Genomic DNA, 20,771 nt, shown 5'->3' on the forward strand with positions numbered 1-20,771 from the left:
CTAAACTAGAAAATAATTCACAGTAAAACTCGTACAAACAATTTGCAATAATCTGTTGTAAAATGGAACAAAACAACAAGCGTATTGTGGTATTTGCCATGCATGCCCATATGCATTCAAATACAATTGATGCATATCGAGAGAACACGTCGAACGCGTGTAAACTTATTCATACCTGGAAATAGACCACTGTACCCATTCGAATATGTGCGCATGCCGAGTGATTTACATCTTGTATTCCATTTATTGAAATATGCATCACAAAGAAGTAATAAACTCCATAAAACTCAACAGTAAACACGTTGTCACTTCATCGTACAGCCTAGCACTCAAATACACTTAGTCCGTGCTGATCAGATTTTGGTCAGGGAAAATATCAAAAGTGAAAAAGGGAATTAGTATTTGCGCGACCGGGTAAAAAAAAAAGAAATCACTTTTAAAAAGTTTGATTACTGATTATCTAAAAACTAAACTTAACTGAGTAATTTGTTGTAAGAAAATGATTTAGAACACGACATGAAACCATTTAACCAGAACACAAATTAAAAATATACGCGCACGTAGAGCGGGGGGGGGGGGGGGGTACCCCCTTCTCTGAAAGTGTCTTTCAGTTCAGGCACGTAGCATCTAAGAAATAATTGACGATTCACCTGAAAAAAACCTTTGACAAGAAAAAAATAATAATAATAATAATAATAATATGAATAAATTAAAAAAAATCTCCAAAATCCCATTTTTTGTTGGTGATGGGGGATTGGGTGGTTGGGCAATTTTTTTGACGATTAGACTATAGTGCAACAAAAAGTGGAGTGGGTCAGCCTTTTAATGTGCATTTCATACAAAACAGTAAAACATTATACTCAGAAAAAAGTGGGAGGGGGCAACCCCCCCCCCCCCCACCCACGCGTTCTACAGGCCTGTCTTTTACGGTTGACTTCGTAAGGATTTTTATCATTTTAAGACTGGCTGCCCCCCCCCCACTCTCATCCAATATTATTGTACATTTTACTTAAATATTTTTCTGCCGAAAATGATAGTATGAATGGAATCTGTCCCTCCCCTGACTACTGATTTTTTTTTAATGCCTGTTTTCCTTCTTCACTTCCCCCAATTTTTAAGTGCCTAAACTTTTTCTTTTGCTTGTCGATCATTTTACTGTCCCCCGCTCCCCCCCCCCCCCCGCATACATACATTTTGAGAAACGGTGCTGCTTGCCTGTTTTATATGCATGTAACGGAAGCCTTTCCAGATTGGAGAATTTCCGCAGGCAGTCTAAAATATGGTACTATTCAATTTCTTGTATTTTGAGAAAATCTTAAAAGATGGTTTAAGGATTACTTGAAACCCTAACCGCAAGATTATGGATGGATTTATTTTTTGCCTTTTCAATACAAGTACTCCCTCTCTCTGTCTCTGTCTCTCATGTGTAAGCATCCATACATGTAGAGCAATAATGCATATAAAATCCAATGTAATAAAAATCATGGGAAATGCTATAGTCTTGACAAGGGCAGATCAAGGAATTTTTTTGGGGCAGGATGGATCCAACTTGCTGGAAAAAAAATGAAAAAAACTACACCCAAATGAAAGGGGAACTAAACAATTGGGAAAACTATATTTCACGGGAATTGAAACATGTGGACCCTTCTCACGTACTTTCCAGAGGAAACGAAGTCAGTTTTTTGTTTCTTTATACCTATTTGAAGCTCTAAAGAGCACGGAGGGTTCCTACCAGAAATTTTTGGACCAAAAAAAATGATAACCTATATCAAAATTTAAAAGAAAAAAACATACATTTTTTTCCTTTTTGGGGGGAGGGGGGAGGGGGGACACTCTCAGGGGCACGTTGTTTTCCTTTCCCTTAAAACTTTGACTATAAATTATAAAATAATAAAAAAAAAAATAATACACATGCACGCAACTATATTTTAATAATTCAGTCACATTACAAAATTTCTTTAAATATCTAGAACGTGTAAATATGTGTTATTGTTAAAAAAAACATTTGATGTAATGTAATAATCAGTACTTTTGCATCGCCTCGTGATATCTTTTTCAATGCCTCCCCACTTTACATTTGGGTACAAGGTAGAACTATTTCAATTATCAATATTACTTTCATATATACTATAGTGTAATACTTACTCAACTTCAATGTATATAAAAACATGTACTGTAGATTATGTTATATACACATAATTATGTCTGTGCTTTTAGGTAATTGTATCAATCGTGCTTGTAATTTGTGACGCCTAAAAGGGCCCTGATTTGAAAATAATCTGTCTACAGAAACAAATTGTTCATTGTGTGTTAATTTAATATATATTAATTTTACATCTTAAGTAGTTGAAGCCAGTTCATTGTACGTATTTGATCAAGAAAAATCCGACCGTTTTCCGACGTTTGTTTAAAATATATTGAAAAATGTTTATACATATTCCATCCCCCTTCATTTTTTAAAAGATGTAAGATCCGTAACAAGAATGTATGTTTATGTCATAAATTTGATGTAATGAAGCCACATTCATGTTCATATTTACGACATGTACCGACAACAATTAGTTCGATTTTCTGAAACGTTTTATTTGCGTGACTATATTGTCTAATCAGGCAAAACCAGTGTCATTTCCACCTTCGACATTTTCCCTGACCAAAAATGCTGATCGGCAGGGACCACGTGAGTTCAAGTGCTAGTGACAATGTGTTTACCGTTGAGTTACAAATGGAGTTATTTCTTATGTGATGCATATTTCAATAAAAGGAAAATAGGAAGTAATTCTTTCGACATGTGCACATCCTTGTAGCGATAGCAGTATTTCAGGTAGATGAGTTTAAAGCGTAGCGTTCGACGCGTTTTCTCGGCATGCATGCATGTGTAGCTTGAATGCGTAAGTTGCATAGTATGTGCTTATACCGTTTAGCATGCATAAAGCTCAAAGTACAGTGTCATTTGGAAAAAAAATGCATGTGGTAGCCTTTTCTTCTTTATTGTTCAAATATATATGTATATCAAACATGCATTTGTCGTTTTGATTTCCATGCATTGCATCTAAATTATTCAAAATTTATATACTCCTTTCCAGTTTTCAATAAAATTCCTAGTTTTGGTAGGATTGTTAGATTTATGGCATGTTCCAAAACTGCTTTCTCGGAGATGTATACAGGCCTACATGTTTTCGGTCAGTTCATGTTCGTTCAGTTTGTTCCAAAACTTTGCTATCGGAGATGTGTACATGTCGACAACCAGACTAGAAAATCACTCAAGTGTAACAAAGGCATCAGGGTTTATATAGCCGGTAAAATAAGTGAGCGAATCTGAAAGAAATATGGCGGGAAAAGGAGTACGGGAATGAAATAAGTCGTACAAGGATGAAATATCACATATTTAAGAGTTCATGTCAGCTTTAATAACGAAAATATATTTAAATTATTCTTTTGTATCGGTATTTTTCTGTTTAATTGATCTATTGTTTAATGAAGTGAAATTAAGGCTGCAGCAGTGCCCTTTATTAATTTTTCACAGTAAATTAATTATTCCAATTAATAATTTTTGTTTTTACATTTTTTATTCGATACTGTATACTTATTCGATACTTTAGAGCATTTTCTGAGAGCAATCTTTTTTTTAAAAGCGAGACAGACTACTGCAAATAAATTGATATTACGGTACATAATAATAATAGAAATGCTTTAGAATATCTAATAAGTCTAGAGTATCGAATAAGTTTGGAAACTCAATACATTTTTTGTTATAACAAATTATTAATTTCTTCTAACAAATACTCTGGAATCATTGAATTTCTTGGTGGCTCAATATTTGTGGATTTTGTGGGTATCCTGTATCCACGAATTAACATCGTCAACGAATTAATAACTTGGGTTTCAAGATTCATTTTCCTTTTTTTAGATATGAATGTATGCACAAAATTAAGTTCCCTCAAACCTGTAAAATTCAGGCAATCCACGAAAATTGGCCCCCACACAGCTTTGATGATTCAACAACTAGTAATTAATGAAAAACAAACTATTGTGAAAAACCTCATTGTCATTTATTTCAGGTTCGCTGGGATATATCAAGTCGACATATCACTGCTCATTGATAAAAGTTCGGGGTTTGTTATGTTTATATGTAATTTATAGTAATGAAATGTGAACAGATTCTTGTGCTAGACATAAAATAACATTCTAAACACTCAAAATGAATTTGAATAACTATATTTATACTGAATACCAAAACTGCATAAAAATCCTTACAAAGATGCATGGCGAGTTCAAGTTAATGTTTGATCAAGCCTTTCATTCCTCACTTAAATATTAACAGCAGTGAAGGAAAAACTGGAGTACTGTACATGTACTACAACATTCTAGTAGATCTGGTATTAATCAGATTAACTTGGAAACTCTAAGGAACTTTTAGAAAATTTTAAATCACAAAAAATTACCTAAATCTATAAAGCATCAAAATATAATACTTTATAAAACCATTCCCCATGATAAGTTAGAGTCCAGGCTTTCTGACATCAAAGACGGCTGCTTTTTCAATAAGAATGGAACTCGTAAATTTACATACCTTGCCAGTGGTCATTTGCAAAATTGTTTTGTTGAACAAATTCTCTGATTGCTCACAAATGTATTCTGAAGTTGATATTAAAAAGATGCTTCAATTTCTATATGACCATGTTGTTTAGAGATCAAGTCCTCCGACAATCTGCTTAAATTCCCATAGGTATAAATTGCGTTTAGTTTCATGCATTAGATCTATTTTTGTATTCATATAAAGCAGAATTGTCAAATAACTTCTGAATAAAAAGGACGTCGTTTGCCATGACTTTGAACATTTTCGACATTTAGTTATATCGACTAGTTTTATCACACAACAATATTTATTTCGATTCCTACATTGATTCAACTGAACTCAAAACAAAAGACACTACGAAGTCTGACACATATGTTACATGTTTAAACATTTTAATAGTGAAAGACTAACATCAATACTCATGATAAACCTTATGACGTCAACATTTCTATTGTCAATTGCAACTTCCCTCATTTATGTAACAATATACCGTTATCACCTGCATCTAGAGTATGTCGATCTCCCAGTTGATTTGATTCACAAGAACAGGTTACATTTACGAACAATTTCTAAAAAGAAGCAAGTTTATGATAAATAAGCTGATGATAAAAGGATACCAACACTTTCGTTTAAAGTCAACATTTCGCTAATGCAATAGTCGATACAATGACTTTCTTATCCAATACATTATATATTTTACAAACGTTTTGAAAGATCATTATTTTGAGGCTGAATCGTTTACAGGTTTTCCCGTTTCTACGATCACGACAAGGAGATAGCACGGTAAATGTGACCCGTCAATATTCAACAGGGAATGGTTACTTCTCCCAAGCACCTAGACCCAACATCTGAAGATATTAGAGATACGTGTTTATTCTGCTCCCAATTTTTATTGTTCCAGTTGACTTTTAAGCTTAATTCACTGTTTGCTATATATGTTCAATTTTCTTGATGTCCTAAAAATTAATACAATGTCTGTTTAGGAGACTTACCGTCTGAGTTCGTCTAAGTAAATCATATACGCAAGTTTTAAACAATTTATTTTGCAATGGACAAACATGTTTTTGGTTATCATCAATTAATTCACAACACTGAAATATTTATTAGGCCTAAAAAAAAAAAATGTGTTTCGGGTAACCCGACCTAACCTATAAAAATGCGCCGATCCTAACTTTTTTTTCGATGTCCGTATTTATCCAATTAAAATTCCTATTATTTCTATGTAAAATCCGTTTTTATCAGAATATTTTTTCTCATTCCTAAGAAACGTCTTTAAAACGCTTAGGTTTACAGTGAACATTAACGATATTTAAATCAACATGCAAGCGTTTTTATGACGGTTCCGACACATGGAATGGGAAATCTTTTGGATAATATAATTTGACACTGATATTTCTGTAATTTAAAAGTTTTGTGATATAGCTCGTTCCGATTACGTGTCCGACCCTCATGGACAGTCATGGTTTCGTAATCGTACTACGCATGTCTAAGCCAACGTGTATACAAACACAAAGGTGAAAGTGAACTAAACTTGTTTACGCACAGGTGTGTGGTAAACAATGATAGCTGTCAAAAGAGAGCAAAAGGCTTAATAGATATTTGTGCCAATTAGATTTTTTCCGACATACAAATAGGACGAATAATGAATAAGTACATTAGTAAAAGCCATTTTCTATCTTTCTAAAAGATTTTTTTCTTAAAAATCACAGATTTTGATAACTGTGTAAAATATTTTAGATCGCTTTTTTCTTCGAAGAAAAACTTATTGTTTTGGAAAGAACCCACAAACGCAGGGACAAGCTGCAGTGTAAACAATAACTAGTCACATAATGTTGAAATCAATAAAATTATTTTTTTTTTAAATCTGTACAAAAATTTATAAGAGATTCTGGTAGATTCGGTTAATTATTACAACCTAACACTAAAACTCTGGTTAGTTAGATATCATGTAAAGAATGTATGTTTAAAACAAACATGTTTGTATATTAAAGTTTTTTTTTCTATAGACATTGACAGTTGTAGCCATTTACATGTATGGTGAGAACATCGTAAGTTGCTAGAACTTGTGTTCAAACCATTTGTATATTATTTATGCAATAAAATATGTTCAAACAAACAAACAAAAAACTAGATAATTAACATTCACACAATTACAGCCTTCTTTGAAGATCAAAAAACCTTCACTGGTAAAAATACAATTGCTTCAAATTTACAATTATGAATTGTATAATTAAATAAAGATGATATTGTTCTGAATTCAAACTGCATCCGAAATGTAAATATATAACTAAAACCATCTTAATCAGTTAATGATTAAGAACATGTGATTTGTGTTAAAATGAAAATTTTCCCTTGTAGAAGAGACATTTAATAAAAGAATTTTAAATTATCCATTAACTGTTATCTTTTTGATTCAGAACGAAACCACTCAGGTCATAAACACAAGGGTCGAACACATATTTGAAACTTAACCACTCATATTTGCTGAAATGAAGAGAAAATTAAAAGGATATGAAACTATAAAATTTAGTTGTCTAATGTTTTTCAAACATGTTGGAGTGAAATACAATAGAGAATAATATTCTCATGATTTTCTATCTATATTTCAGTGGTCATACATTAAAAAAAAATCCAAAAAAAATTTCCCTACCTATCTACCCTAATTTTTTCATCAGTGTTACCCGAAACACACAATTTTTTAGGGCTTATACTGTCAGGAAACAGCAAGATATATTTAGTTAAGGAAGCCCTAAATCCAATGAAAAACATAGGTAATCAGACATTACAGAGCTCACCTCAACGAATGTTGTCTTTTTATGTAAGGCAAAGTCCCACACTAAACTAATAATCTAGGAGTGTGCATTCCTAGATGCAACATTTATGCAATTTTGGTCTGATAGGGCTTGCAGTTACTTGGGAATAGACTTATCTGAAAACTTAAAACTAGTCACTCATCCAGAAAATGTTAGTCAAATCCAGCATCCGAAGCAAGTTTTGAGATTGTTCGTCCCTTGATGCATCATCCATGCAAGTTTGGTTCAGATAAGCCTTATACATGTAGTAACTTGGGTATGAGATCTGCTCCAAAAACTTTAACCTGGTTACTCATCCGGAAAATGTAGGTCAGATCCAGCATCCGAAGCAAGTCCAGTAGTGTGAATCCTTATAGATGTATCATCCATGCAAGTTTGGTCAATATAGGGTTTATAGTTACTTGGAAATGAGATCTGCTCCAAAAACTTTAACCTGGTCACTCATCCGGAAAATATAGGTCAGATCCACCATCCGAAGCAAGTCCAGTAGTGTGCATCCTTAGATGTATCATCCATGCAAGTTTAGTCAATATAGGGCTTATAGTTACTTGGAAATGACATTTGCTCCAAAAACTTTAACCTGGTTACTCATCCAGAAAATATAGGTCAGATCAAGCATCCGAAGCAAGTCCAGTAGTGTGAGTCCTTAGATGTATCATCCATGCAAGTTTGATCAATATAGGGCTTATAGTTACTTGGAAATGACATCTGCTCTAAAAGCTTTAACCTGGTCACTCATTCGGAAAATATAGGTCAGATCCACCATCCGAAGCAGGTCCAGTAGTGTGCATCTTTAGATGTATCATCCATGCAAGTTTAGTCAATATAGGGCTTATAGTTACTTGGAAATGAGATCATCTGCTCCAAAAACTTTAACCTGGTTACTCATCCGGAAAATATAGGTCAGATCCAGCATCCGAAGCAAGTCCATTAGTGTGCATCCTTAAATGTATCATCCATGCAAGTTTAGTCAATATAGGGCTTATAGTTACTTGGATATGAGACCTGCTCCAAAAACTTTAACCTGCTCCAAAAACTTTAACCTGCTCCAAAAACATTAACCTGGTCATTCTTTAGCAAATATTGCAGCATCTGTAACCTTGACTGGTACAATGAAACACACTAGAAGCATCCTCCATGCATCTCTGACTAATATAGGCCATAGAAGTACTTGAAAAGAAAACTGCTCCAAAAACCTTAACCTGGGACGCCGACACCGACGCTGAGGGTATTACATAAGCTCCCCCAACTTCGTTGAGGTGAGCTAAAAATGTACCGTATAAATATATGCATATGGAGTATATCTAGTTCATTTTCACCATAGTGCACCAAACATTTTTCTCTAAGACAAGAAAGTATTTGTTTATAGAAATCATTCTTGTTTAGATACTTTGGAAAAATAATTGCAAATAACGTATTTGAATACCTTATTTTGGTCTTATATAATATTTTTTATAATCTACTTCAAATTGTGTTTTAACTGTAGATTGCTGTTTATCTATTTCACATCAAAAGACAGATCATTCTAAACTAGGGATGTCAATTTTGTCAATAATTCATATTCGAATATTCAATGAAAGTATTCGAATATATTCGAATATTCGATAAAATAAATAAAATCTGGTATATTTTAAATATGCATCATCCTACTCTCATGAAAGGTTTAGCGTAGGTATTCTTATATTTGAAATACTTTTGTAGATGTACAATAAGGGATTCCATTTGATACTTGTCAATGTTTGAAATAAATAAGTTATTGATTTAAATGTTGAAAAGTATAATTTTAACAAATGATACATGTGTATTTATAGTAGCTCCAACTAATTAACCAGTCACCTTGCCAAAGGCAAGATAGTCGTATACTGTTCAGATTCCAATACGTGTAATTAATTACAATTATCAGCCTAATCAGAGATATGATTATAATCTTTGATACAATGATTTTAAAATATAAACAAACAATTCCATAGACAATTTTCCTAAGTAATCAACTAATTTCCCGATAATGAATATAAAATTCAAGATTATGTACAACCTGAGATAATCAAGTAATTTACACATTTATTCTGAAATTGAGCCCTTTACAATATTAATTACAGAGACTAATTCTATCGGACATTTATTTGAATGATCAATTAAATTTGTTTTGATTAAGTATACTGTTCATTTCGTTCTCCTCGATTCTAGATCCGATGGTATTTAACTAATAAAAATTATGAAAATACGTTTTGTATTATATAAAGCATTATTGTTATAATTCTTCAACACCTTACTCAAAACAAAATAATTTAGTAGATCTATAAAAGATAAGAAAATAGTGAAAGTAATCGGGCGATCGAAATTGATCGCTAGTAAATTAAACAGGGATAATTCCAGAATTGTTCTAATCAAAATTTATTAATCACAGTACTTCTTTTTTAATGAAATCTGAAAAACACCGAATATTCGAATCTTATATTCATATTCGAATATCAACTCATCGAATGAATATTCGAATGTTCGAATATTCGTTGACATCCCTATTCTAAACACATAAAATTACAAAGGAATAAGATTTCTTCAGTGCACACTGTTTAGAGCTTCCTCAATAAAATGAGGTTTGATTGCAAGTCATCGCATATTAAAAGTTCAAAATTACGCTGAGAATTTCATTATATTTTATTTTCTTATTTTATTAATATTAACCATGTTAACATTAACTTTATATTATACTTATAATGTTACATTAAAATGGATATTTTAATATTTAAGTTGCTCAAGAAAAAAGTGTAATGGTTACAAAAAGTGTGGAGTGTACTTCTCTAAAAAGCCAAAAAAAATGTGATTGAACAAGCAAAACTCTACACTGTTCAGGTTTTTGTGTTGTCTATTTTAACGTCTCGGTCGTAAGCTATATATCAAGAATTTCCCACAATCCCTGTTCCTTTATGACCTTTAGATCAGTCGAGCCCCTCACGTATCCTCTTGGTGTTGAAGTCATGTATATAAAATAGCATGGGCACTGAAGAGGGGAAATAAGGTATTGAGGCATGCCGCTATCTGCTTCTAGCTTGATGACCTTCCATTGTCCTTCAGGACCAGGTCGCTTTGAGACAGACCAACAAAACCCAAATTTAGGACCAAAGTAGATGTAAGTCGAGGGCTTCCTTTTCGATCTAATGTAAAATATGTTGTCAAGATTTCGGGATTTTACTGGCTCCAAATTTAATTCACAGGCGTCAGATCTTTTATTGCTTCCACCAATAGGCCCGCCATGTTTTGATATTTCCATTTTCCATGTTGGCCAATTGGACGAACGAATCAAATGAGTTTGTGTAAAGAACTGTTTATCCTGACCTAAACATGGAATCCGAATTTGGTTTACTCGAAGAAGATGAAGGAAATGTTCATTTTCTGATGGGTTGAAAATGGTTAAAAATACAGCTTTTTCAAATTTTGATTCAGTAACAAATTTCACCACTTCGAGGTCTGACTTATAACTTTCGTTGATCATAGCGTGAACGCCTTGGGTACTGGACTGATCAGAACCACTGCAATATTTAATGACGAACAATTGCCATAAAACCAATGATCGGAGTACTGCAAGTCTAGAATACAAATTTATATACGCTGATACTCTTCGGGCGGATTTTATACCCGAATGCAGGAGTTCTTCTATTTTCGCCATTAATTTACCAAGAAACCTCACAGCATCATTTGTTGGGTATTTGTCCTCTAATCTGTTTACCAGACTCTTAGGGGCATTTGATTCAATGCAACTTAGATAGGCATTTGTATTGAAAAACAGTTTTTCTAAACCCTTGGCATCAGCTCTTAATTCTGAATCCTGATAGCGTTCAATAGCAGCATAGGCATCGTCCTTAGCTGCTTTTGGAACAGTCGTTTTCATTGTGTTTCCAAGTTGTAAAAATAAATTTGACAAAACAGAGAATGTAGTGGTAAGCCCTGCAGTTGAAGGAGAAACCCCAGCTACCTTAGAAGCAATACTAATTGCAATGGAAAGTTTGTGAAATACATCTCCATAGTCGGAAGTCATATTTTGCAGCTCTTTGATGGTGTCTGTGATCTCTATCGATTTCTTTGAATCGGAGAAAACCATGCATAATTCTACTTGGAAAATCTCTGCTTCTGTAGCATTCAGTCCCAGTTTTTGGAAGCATTCTATTAACTTCTGGTGGGAACGAGAGTCCTTCACAGAAGCCATTTTGTAATACCTGGTAAGAAAAGATAACACTAGTTGTACAATGATTTTATTATAAATCAAGTAATTTGAAAAATTATCAAAAATGTGATTAATACATGTCCTTTGCGTGTGACCTTAAGTGTGCTTCATAAAGAAAGATTATATAGCCTTGATTGGTCATCAGAAAACTTAAATATTCCTCATCCAATTAATTTCCCTAATAGTTAATTTGTATGTGATAAATCTTTTTCCCTAATTCATGAAAGTTTGTGCCATTGAACAAGCACAAAGATTTAAAACAGATGTACAGTAAAACTCGTTCAGTACGAACATTGATCTAGCAAATCTACAGAATTATATTATGATACATCTTATTTGTAATTTTTTTTTAATTTTTTAATCGCCGGAAAATATCAATTATAATTTCATTTTAAATCCAAAGTATAATTCTTCTTTCGCTTTCACATTTCGTTACTGGAAATTGAAGGCGGTCGATCGTAACATTGATTCATAAAAAATCTGTACAAACCAAACCCTGGTGTATTGATTTAAATCTTTGACATCTAAATCATAATAAAGTTAATCATCACGGTTTACATGTATACCTATCATTTTGAAGAAGTTGTGTTGATGTCACATAAATTGTGGCATATATACATTAAGAGTTCAAAATATTGCAACATTTTCAATGGATATATATATATATATATATATATATATATATATATATATATATATATATATATATATATATATATATATACAAGCTTCTAGCTTCTATAAATCATTATTTATAAGCTATCAAAATTTTTCATTTACATAATTATATATAATATTATTTGTTTAGATACAGATTCAACGTCATATAAATCAGAAAATGTCACATACACAAGTCAAGTGTCATACTTCACCTTCAAGATGGTGTGCCTGGATTTCTGAAGTGTATTGATAACCGTATCAATCCCTGCCAGCCATGTTTGTTTACTGGTAAACACAACGATACGGCTGTGTGTGCGAAATTGACAGTAGAACACTGTGGTATGATACGGATTTACTTTGTTTTAACTGTTTATGATCAATATTGTTAGGGTTTCCACTGTTCACTTGGTTATCCCATGTGCTATTTATAGCAATGTTTAGCTCAGGTATCATTGTGTATGGTGGCATATTTCTGCCACCACTTGTCAAATGTTTGTCAGTAAGAATACTCGAGATTATCAGTGAATGTAAACACACCATCTTTGTAATCATTCAGACCTTCGTACACCAGTATTAGATTAATAATTATTGTAACATACAATATTAATTGGATCCTCACATTATAAGTCACGGGGCGAGTTTAAATTCTTTGTCTAATACTACGTACTTTCTTAAACTTTCAAATTTTAATATAATTATCTAAGGCATATCTATCCAGACTATTTTTTTGTTGAAAATAAAGTGAAAATTTGATAGAATGTGATCTTGGGTTAAGCATAAGGGAATAGGACACTAAAAATGAATTTAATTAACAAATAAGTGCGTACAGGTTATTTTTTCCGACAACAGATTCTAGTATTACATGTATTATTGTATGATTAAATAATTCCTTGCTGTCTGATTTGCTGAGATTTAAAATTGTAGTAAATATACTACGTTATGTTCACCAACACGTGACCATCCAAGAATTTTTCTCCTACATTGGACTAAAAATAGATCAGGAAATTCCAAATTGATATAAATAGTTTTTGAAAATCTTACGTCCACATATTCATACACATAGACTGTAGGGGGCATGGGCTTGCCCCCTACTCACACATTTTTTGCTAAATGTAAATTTTTAAATTGATTTTAATTCAGTAAGAAATTATTCACTAAAGTCGTATTGTCCTTCCCTTTAAATAGACCCAAACATCCTCCCTCACCCAGAAATTCTCCTCTGTTTGGGTGGGGGGGGGGGGGGGAGGGGGGGGGGGGCGCTGGTCAAAGATTTTTTTTTTTTGAGGTAAGTTGTCATTTTATTTTTTTTATAATGACCCCATTCAAAATCAATCCTTTGTGTCCAACTTTTATTTTTCTTCATCGCAACTATATAAAATAATTTAAAAAATCAAAATTAATACAACTGGCTAGTAATCCAGCTTCTCTCTTTGCGTTTGGCTAGGACTTCAGCAAATGTGACTAGTAAAATAGCATGTATTGCATGCTGAACAAGTTTGTATCTTTTAATCTTTAAATCATATAATAGAACAATTGTAAAAACAACAATAATTATGTTTACTAATATCAATCTTATTTTTGCATTCTCCCAAAATCTATCCCATGCTGATATTCAAAATAAAAACCTGAAAATTGAAATCCAAGCTAAAATAATTAGCATTTGCTCTTATTTTACCTTGTGACAAATTATTTTGAATCTTTAAAAGATAAAAATACGAGAGGATATGATTAAAGTCAACTGAATTAATGAGAGAATAAACATGCACGGTAATTATCTCTCCCGAGTGAATCAGTGAAACAGAGAATACACAACTTCCATATATAGCCAAGACGACAATTCATTGACACTATAAACATGATAAAGATTTAAAAAAAAATTGTCGTCCTTATTTTTTCCAGAAAGCAAAATTCGGAAGTCATAAAGTGATAACATTTTATTCAATTTTTCAGAGCAATTCCATTGCATATAATTTAGTACTGAACAATAATATATGTCAACGTAAACTGATATGCGTATGAGCCTGTTAAAAATAATAATTTCAAAAAATATACATAGAGAATAATACATACCCTTTTCCATATCTCATTCTGTACCAGCCCGCTACACAATATCATGATATTGGTCAAGAGCTGATGTAGAATATGATGTGGAAAATGGTACATGTATGTTTTATTGTGTTTATTACATACAACATGTATTAAAATAAGCAAGCATCAACTTGAGAAAATACTAATAACCCCCCACCCCACCCCACCCCACCCCCTGGAATTCGCGAATCTTGACTGCATAGGTCAAATATGAGCAAACGTCAAAGATCTCTGTCATCAAAAATCTTATTCGTGATAAGAAAAGAACACTTTCTGTGGCCTTCAACTCGACATTTAGATATATCGACTCGGTGGTATTTTTTATCTCAAGCTCACCGGGATATATCGTATCGACATAAGAATGGAAATATCCATTGTTAATTGACAATACATCGTCGATATATCTAAATGTCGAGTTGAAGGCCATAGCAAGTGTTTTTCTTCTTTTCACGTATAAGATTTTGGACAAATTCTGCTTCATATGAATACAAAAAAAGGTCTGCTAATAACAGGGCGCAATTGGTACCCATGGGAATTCCAATAGATTGTTGGAAGACATGGTCTCCAAAAACCACATATATATTGTCAATCAGAAACTCAAGCATCTTTTTAATGTCAACTTCAGACATATGTTGAAAACACTAAAGTGAAATATATCTATTCGTGACCTTAATTGCCTTCCTAAATGTTAGACATGTTTTTTTTTTTTTAATTTAGTTCTAAAGGTCATTGAAAGTTGCATCTCCTTTCAGTACACAAACTTTATTTATCTTGTTTCAAATTGATTTTGTCAAGAAGAAAAACAAGCAACTTGTCTCTTTTTAAAAAGTTGTAGAACCTTTTCATAAGTAAAACTAAACGAAAAACGTAGAGGTGAGATTAAGAATAGGGTGAGTTAACCATGCATCGGACACATACCTTGCTTCGGACAACTTCAAGCAATAAACTTTCTGTAAATCTGAGTGTTCCCGTGTTTATACTTGTTTCTGTCTTGAAGCTGAAGATTTAAACTTTTTATTGATGCCGATTTTTATTATGATGTTGCGATAAAAATACCCCGAGAATGGCCTTGAAGTTACGTCATATTTTACATCATCAAAGGGGAGTAACCAGAATTTTTAGATTTTGCAAATTTTTAGAGTTGTCGTTCTTTAATTAGACTTCAACGGAACGAGTAGGACTTTGGTGAAATTTGTTAATGATTGGTAATTTTACAGAACTTTTAAAGAAATTTCACTTCCATGTTTGTATAATTTTTTTTAGAGTTGTTTTTTACTAGTACGTTCATTTCACCGTACATCGGACACAAATTAACCATGCATCGGACACTTTCCGATGCATGGGTTATCACTTCTATTTTCATACAGAACCCAACTGACATCTGTTTTTTGCAGAAATAGAAATTAGAAACTCTAAATTTTTAGTGAATATACAAGTTATCGATATATGACGTCTAGAATTGGATTAATTTATTTTTACAAACCAGAGTATGATAACCCACGAGACCAACGTTCAAGTTGACATGTAAAAAGCATTGTAAAGCCTTTCTAGTGCAATGTGATGCAACTAAAAACTCTCCTCATTTGTGGATCGATGTAGTCAATCAAATTTAACTAGAAGGTTAATTTTGAAATAAAAGATAAAAATATTTCAAGATCACTAATTTTAAAGCACCGAGATAAAGCTATGACATTTTTCCGCTTCAAATACCGTTTGTCCGATGCATGGTGAATATTGTCCGATCCATGGTGAAATCTGGCACATTAAGAAAAAAATGGTTTTTAGTAATATTTTCTCAATAAATAGCATATATTTGTATCAAAAATTTATATTTTAACCACATACTACATGTTAAGTTCCATTTTGATAATATTCGGCCGGTAGCGATATCGCTAGAACTTGTTGAAGTACGAGGGTGTCCGATGCATGGTGAATTCACCCTACTAAGTTTTATGACATTCATGTAAAAATATGGATTTCTTGGTCAGAGGACAGAGATCTTTGACGTTTGCTCATATTTGACCTATGCAATAAAAAATTCGCCGATCCTTGTAAATATGAGAAGCCCGTTAAGACTGTTTGAAATCATATTTTCAAATCTCCGTGATTTTGCAAGATTGAACAGGAGTTTTGATTGCAATTTACGGGAGTGATTTGAAGGTTTGAAATAATCATTATGTAATCTATGCTGTAATACGAAGAAGCGAAAATAGTTATTTTTTCAAATTTACTGTAAAATCACAATTTTCTAGGGCTCAGATTTTCTTGATGTAAGGAAAAATTACTGGTTCAAGGGGATTTGATTTCGTGTTTAAAGGGGAACCACTATACTGTTTTACAAAATTTTAAGATTCCGTGGTGGATATGAATTCGTGCGTCTAAACCCCTGTGAAAATTAATGATTCTGGAGTCATTTTTGTATTTTTAAAATTGTTATTTCACGTAACTCGACAGCATTCTTCATACGTTAACGAAATATAAAACCTGTTTTCAAAAAATGTATAACTTCTATCCTTGTTATTCTTTACTTATGATGGTATCAGACTAACAAAATCAAGATACCATTTGTTTATCAAAGGCAGGGCCGGGGTTCATGATTTTTTAATATTATTTTCCTTGATTTTGTACACTTTTTCAAAAATGCTGCAGTGTACCTGATTCATCCACAATGCAATCACGCACCTAGACGACTAGAAGTAGGTATAGCACAGTATATAGTTATAAAATGTTTTAATGTCGCTCAAAGTAACGTCATATCGCACATACTACTACTACTATTTCATAATAATACTTTATTTAAGGAGGGTTATTCATTTAGTGTAAACACTTTTCTTACTTGGGGTTCTCTAAATGAATCACAATTTTACATAATAATAAATAACGAACTTTCTAAAGTTGTATTTTAAACTATATTAGCAATTCCTTTACTATACTACATGTGTGTATTTACATGTAGATTGTATACAGTCAGAATACAGGTTTAAAAGTTCCAAAAATTTTAAGTTGATCGTTGGTCTATTATGAATTTTCTTGTTTTTAATTAAACATTTGTAGACACTATTAATGTAAAGGTAAACTGTTTCATAATACATGTACATACATGTAATACAAAAGACACCAACAGATTGATACAACACATGTTGCAAAAAAGCTGGTAGACCAGGCATGACATCAGTAGCACAACTTGAATCGTCAGAGGGCTCTAATTTGTGATCAATTATAATAAATTTGTACGCTCATTGTGTTACAATTCAAACATCCTTAATATTATCTTTAAAATTAAATTTAACCAATAAACCAGACAAAATCATATAATTGATAATTTAAAAAAATTAGACACATTTAATAATGAAAGCGATAATGTCATCAAACTTTTTTTAAATAAAGTTTTTTCATAATAAACGGACTTTCAGATATTTTTTTTATCTTTCGCTATCCACATCAATTACTTGCCATACTCCCTTCGAACGTATTTCCTGTAAATCATATGCTCCTCTTACATGCCCCGTTGGGCTAGAAGTCATGTAAATAAAAAAGCAAGGCCGGCTCATGGGTGACATTACATAATAAGGCAATTTATCTTCAATGAACCTGATAATTTTCCATTTTCCTTCTGGACCAGGTAGGCCTTCTACGGATCCACAATATCCTAATTTTCCACTCTCCATAATCATGTAATAGGTAGGATACTTCACGGACCTGATATGAAAAATGTTATCAATTTCTCGTTCTTTAACTGGTTCAAAGAGAAACTTACAAGCTCTTTTTCGTAAATTTTTCTCTCCCCAAATTGATCCTTGTCTATCCCATCCAAACTTTATGTGCCATTCAGGCCATTTTGCTGGGCGAATAAGATGCATTTTAGAGCAAAAGGTATCATTTTCATCTAACCGAATAGGGTTTATGGATTTCACACTCAAGAAATGCTGAAAGTGTCTAAGTTCTGTCGGATTGAAGATGGTCAAGAACACAGCTTTCTCGAAACTGGATTTCGTAATGTATTCCACCATTTCGCAATCTGTCTTGTCGGCTTCCTTAATAACGGCGTAAACACCACTGGTGCTAGCGTGGTCAATGTTACTACGTTTCTTTATTGCATACAGTTGCCATAAAACTAATGTTCTCAAAATTGCCAGGCGTGAGTAGAGATCTATGTAGGCAACAGCACGACTTACAGATTTTATGTCTTGTTTTGTCATAAGATTTTCTATCTTTGCCTTTAGTTTTCCCAGAAACTCTACACCTTTATAAATCGGAACTCTGTCCTGAAGAGTCTTTATTTCTTCGTCATTTGCCTGATTATGAATCCCCTTTAAGTATGCGTGTGTTGTGTAGAACAGATCTTCAAGCCCACATGCTTCTGACGTAATCTCTGAATCTTGAAATCGCTCAAATGGCGCATATGTTTCATCTTCTTGGATTTTTTCGGCATTCACTCTCATCTGATCTCCGACAATTTGAAAAATACTTGTTATCGTTCCAAGGGTCTTAGCCACAGATTCAGCCACCGGAACATTCTCTGCGATTTTCTTGGAACATTGGCATACCTTCGCTAGTTTGGAAAAGATATCTTCCTCTACTTCTTCTTCAACACACTTGTGTAATTCAGATACAGTGTTGCCTATTTCTTTTGAATTTTTAGGACTTTTAAATACCTTGCTTAACTCTTTTTCAATGTTTTCTTCGTCAAGTTTTACCTTTTGAAAAGATATGTCGTCATCCACAGTATAATTACCACTACTAACCGCCATGCTATATAACAAAAAATATAACAGCCTATAAGTTCAGATACTGAATAGTGAAAAACATGTTCCGACATTCAATAATTGCCAATTGGCTACAATGCTCACTTGGGAAATATTGACCCTGCTATTCTTTAAAAAAAGATTTCCCTCTTTACTATCATGAAACCCATATTGTTACATCACCCTGAACCGGGTGGTTTCTAATTTAATTTTTAATTTAAATCCAGACAAGAATGGGGAGCGATCAAGCTTTAAGTGGAAAACAATTGATAATATCATTTAATCTTGCTACTCTAAAAGCGAGATCGGAAAACCCTCATCAGCCACAGTTGACTGTGTTTCTATTTTATTCCTCTTGAAATATCGGCAAAAGTATGTGACCTTTCTTCTGATACATGAAATATTAAGATAAACAATATTAATCAATCTCAAAAGTCCAATGAAACAATACAAATTGGGAGCAGAGCAAACACAGACTTCTAAAATAACAGAGATGGGATCACGTGCCATGGAAGAGACTGGTCACAGCCGACGTATGCTCCTTGTCAGGATCAGGCAAACGGAAATATCCGTAGACAATTTAGTGTGTAAATAAGGGTCTAACAGTTACATGCTGTATAAAAAAACTGATATCAACGTATTTGTCAATAGCTTGCATCCTAATCATTTTTTTATAATGTGATCGAAATTAAACTAGACTGATCAGATACTAGTCCAATTCAATTTGCGATTTATCTTTCTTCTGAATACGCTGAAAATGAATCATAAATTTATATTCGAATATTAGGTGATCGCATGAATATTCGAATATTCGTGACATCCCTAATTTATAGGCATCTACACATTGCATGTACCATATCAGGAACCATGTTCAAGAGGAACAGAAATGTGTTCGGGTTAATAACATCCAAAAGAATCCTAATGAAATTTCACACTTTAATGAAATAAGTTATCAAAATGATTTATAATACACTTTTTGAATTTTGATATCATACCTGGACATTTTTTGTAGATTCTCGTCATATTCTTCTTTTGCATCAAGGACTGTGAACCTGGAAGTAAATAGTATCGATAGGAACCTAAGGAATGTTTACGATTAATAACGCAGACATAATCACGTTATAAAAGCAAATTTGAAATGCACAAGTATCAAGTTTACATGCAAGTTTAAATACCCTCCTGAGGAAAAGTTCCAACAATCAGTTTCTGTCGCAGTTGAGCTGTCATTATTAGCCACAGAACTATTACAAATTGATTTCCCAGTTTCTTCATCATCAATGTTGCCCTCCTTCTCCATATTTGAAATAATTTATCTTTTAGGTCGTTGTTCTCATCCTTTCTATTGTTGGAAAATATTTAATTTGTATGGCATTCAGACACTCGATACTCGATTTTTTTTCCCTGATCATAAATTTATGATAATGTTATGTAAGTCGTTAAAAATCTTCTCTGATAATAAATATCGCAAAAGAAACTGATATATCCTATGTAAAAAAAAATATCGTTATTTCAAAAATAAACACAGACATAGCTTACATCTACTCCATATCTTGACCCAGTTCTGTTTGATATTGCAGTTTGGAACACAAAAGCTTTTTATATGCTTCAGAGGTTTTGATACAATACAAAAGGTGTGTTTTATTGCATTTAAAGACATGCATTTGATA

General features: G+C 32.8%; 2 protein-coding genes across 2 annotated transcripts; both read right to left on the reverse strand.

The window, feature by feature from the left end:
* Positions 1–10,139: 10,139 nt before the first annotated feature.
* LOC133186456 (uncharacterized) lies at positions 10,140–12,599 on the reverse strand. Its single transcript, XM_061321699.1, has 2 exons — positions 12,484–12,599; positions 10,140–11,603 (listed from the first exon to the last, which is right to left on the reverse strand). The coding sequence occupies exon 2, from the start codon at positions 11,591–11,593 to the stop codon at positions 10,280–10,282; it is 1,314 nt and encodes a 437-aa protein (XP_061177683.1). The 5' UTR covers positions 11,594–11,603; positions 12,484–12,599; the 3' UTR covers positions 10,140–10,279.
* Positions 12,600–17,425: 4,826 nt separating this feature from the next.
* Positions 17,426–20,401, reverse strand: LOC133186282 (uncharacterized). Its single transcript, XM_061321504.1, has 3 exons — positions 20,280–20,401; positions 20,100–20,156; positions 17,426–19,111 (listed from the first exon to the last, which is right to left on the reverse strand). Exons 1-3 carry the CDS (start codon positions 20,399–20,401, stop codon positions 17,782–17,784), a joined length of 1,509 nt encoding a protein of 502 aa, XP_061177488.1. The 3' UTR covers positions 17,426–17,781.
* Between the last annotated feature and the right edge of the window lie 370 nt (positions 20,402–20,771).

The sequence above is a fragment of the Saccostrea echinata genome, unplaced genomic scaffold (assembly GCF_033153115.1).
Source record: "Saccostrea echinata isolate AGI-Se365-2 ecotype Australia unplaced genomic scaffold, CSIRO_AGI_Sech_v1 ptg000013l, whole genome shotgun sequence".
NCBI lineage: Eukaryota > Metazoa > Mollusca > Bivalvia > Ostreida > Ostreidae > Saccostrea > Saccostrea echinata.

What these genes read in the sequence shown, in the direction of transcription:
- LOC133186282 (XM_061321504.1), bottom strand. Translation starts at nt 20,401, where the DNA reads ATGGAGAAGGAGGGCAACATTGATGATGAAGAAACTGGGAAATCAATT. An exon ending in TGGAACTTTTCCTCAGGAGG is followed by an intron (nt 20,157 to 20,279) that starts GTATTTAAACTT and finishes ATTTACTTCCAG; the next exon opens with GTTCACAGTCCTTGATGCAA. An exon ending in AATCTACAAAAAATGTCCAG is followed by an intron (nt 19,112 to 20,099) that starts GTATGATATCAA and finishes TTTGTTATATAG; the next exon opens with CATGGCGGTTAGTAGTGGTA.
- LOC133186456 (XM_061321699.1), bottom strand. Translation starts at nt 11,593, where the DNA reads ATGGCTTCTGTGAAGGACTCTCGTTCCCACCAGAAGTTAATAGAATGC.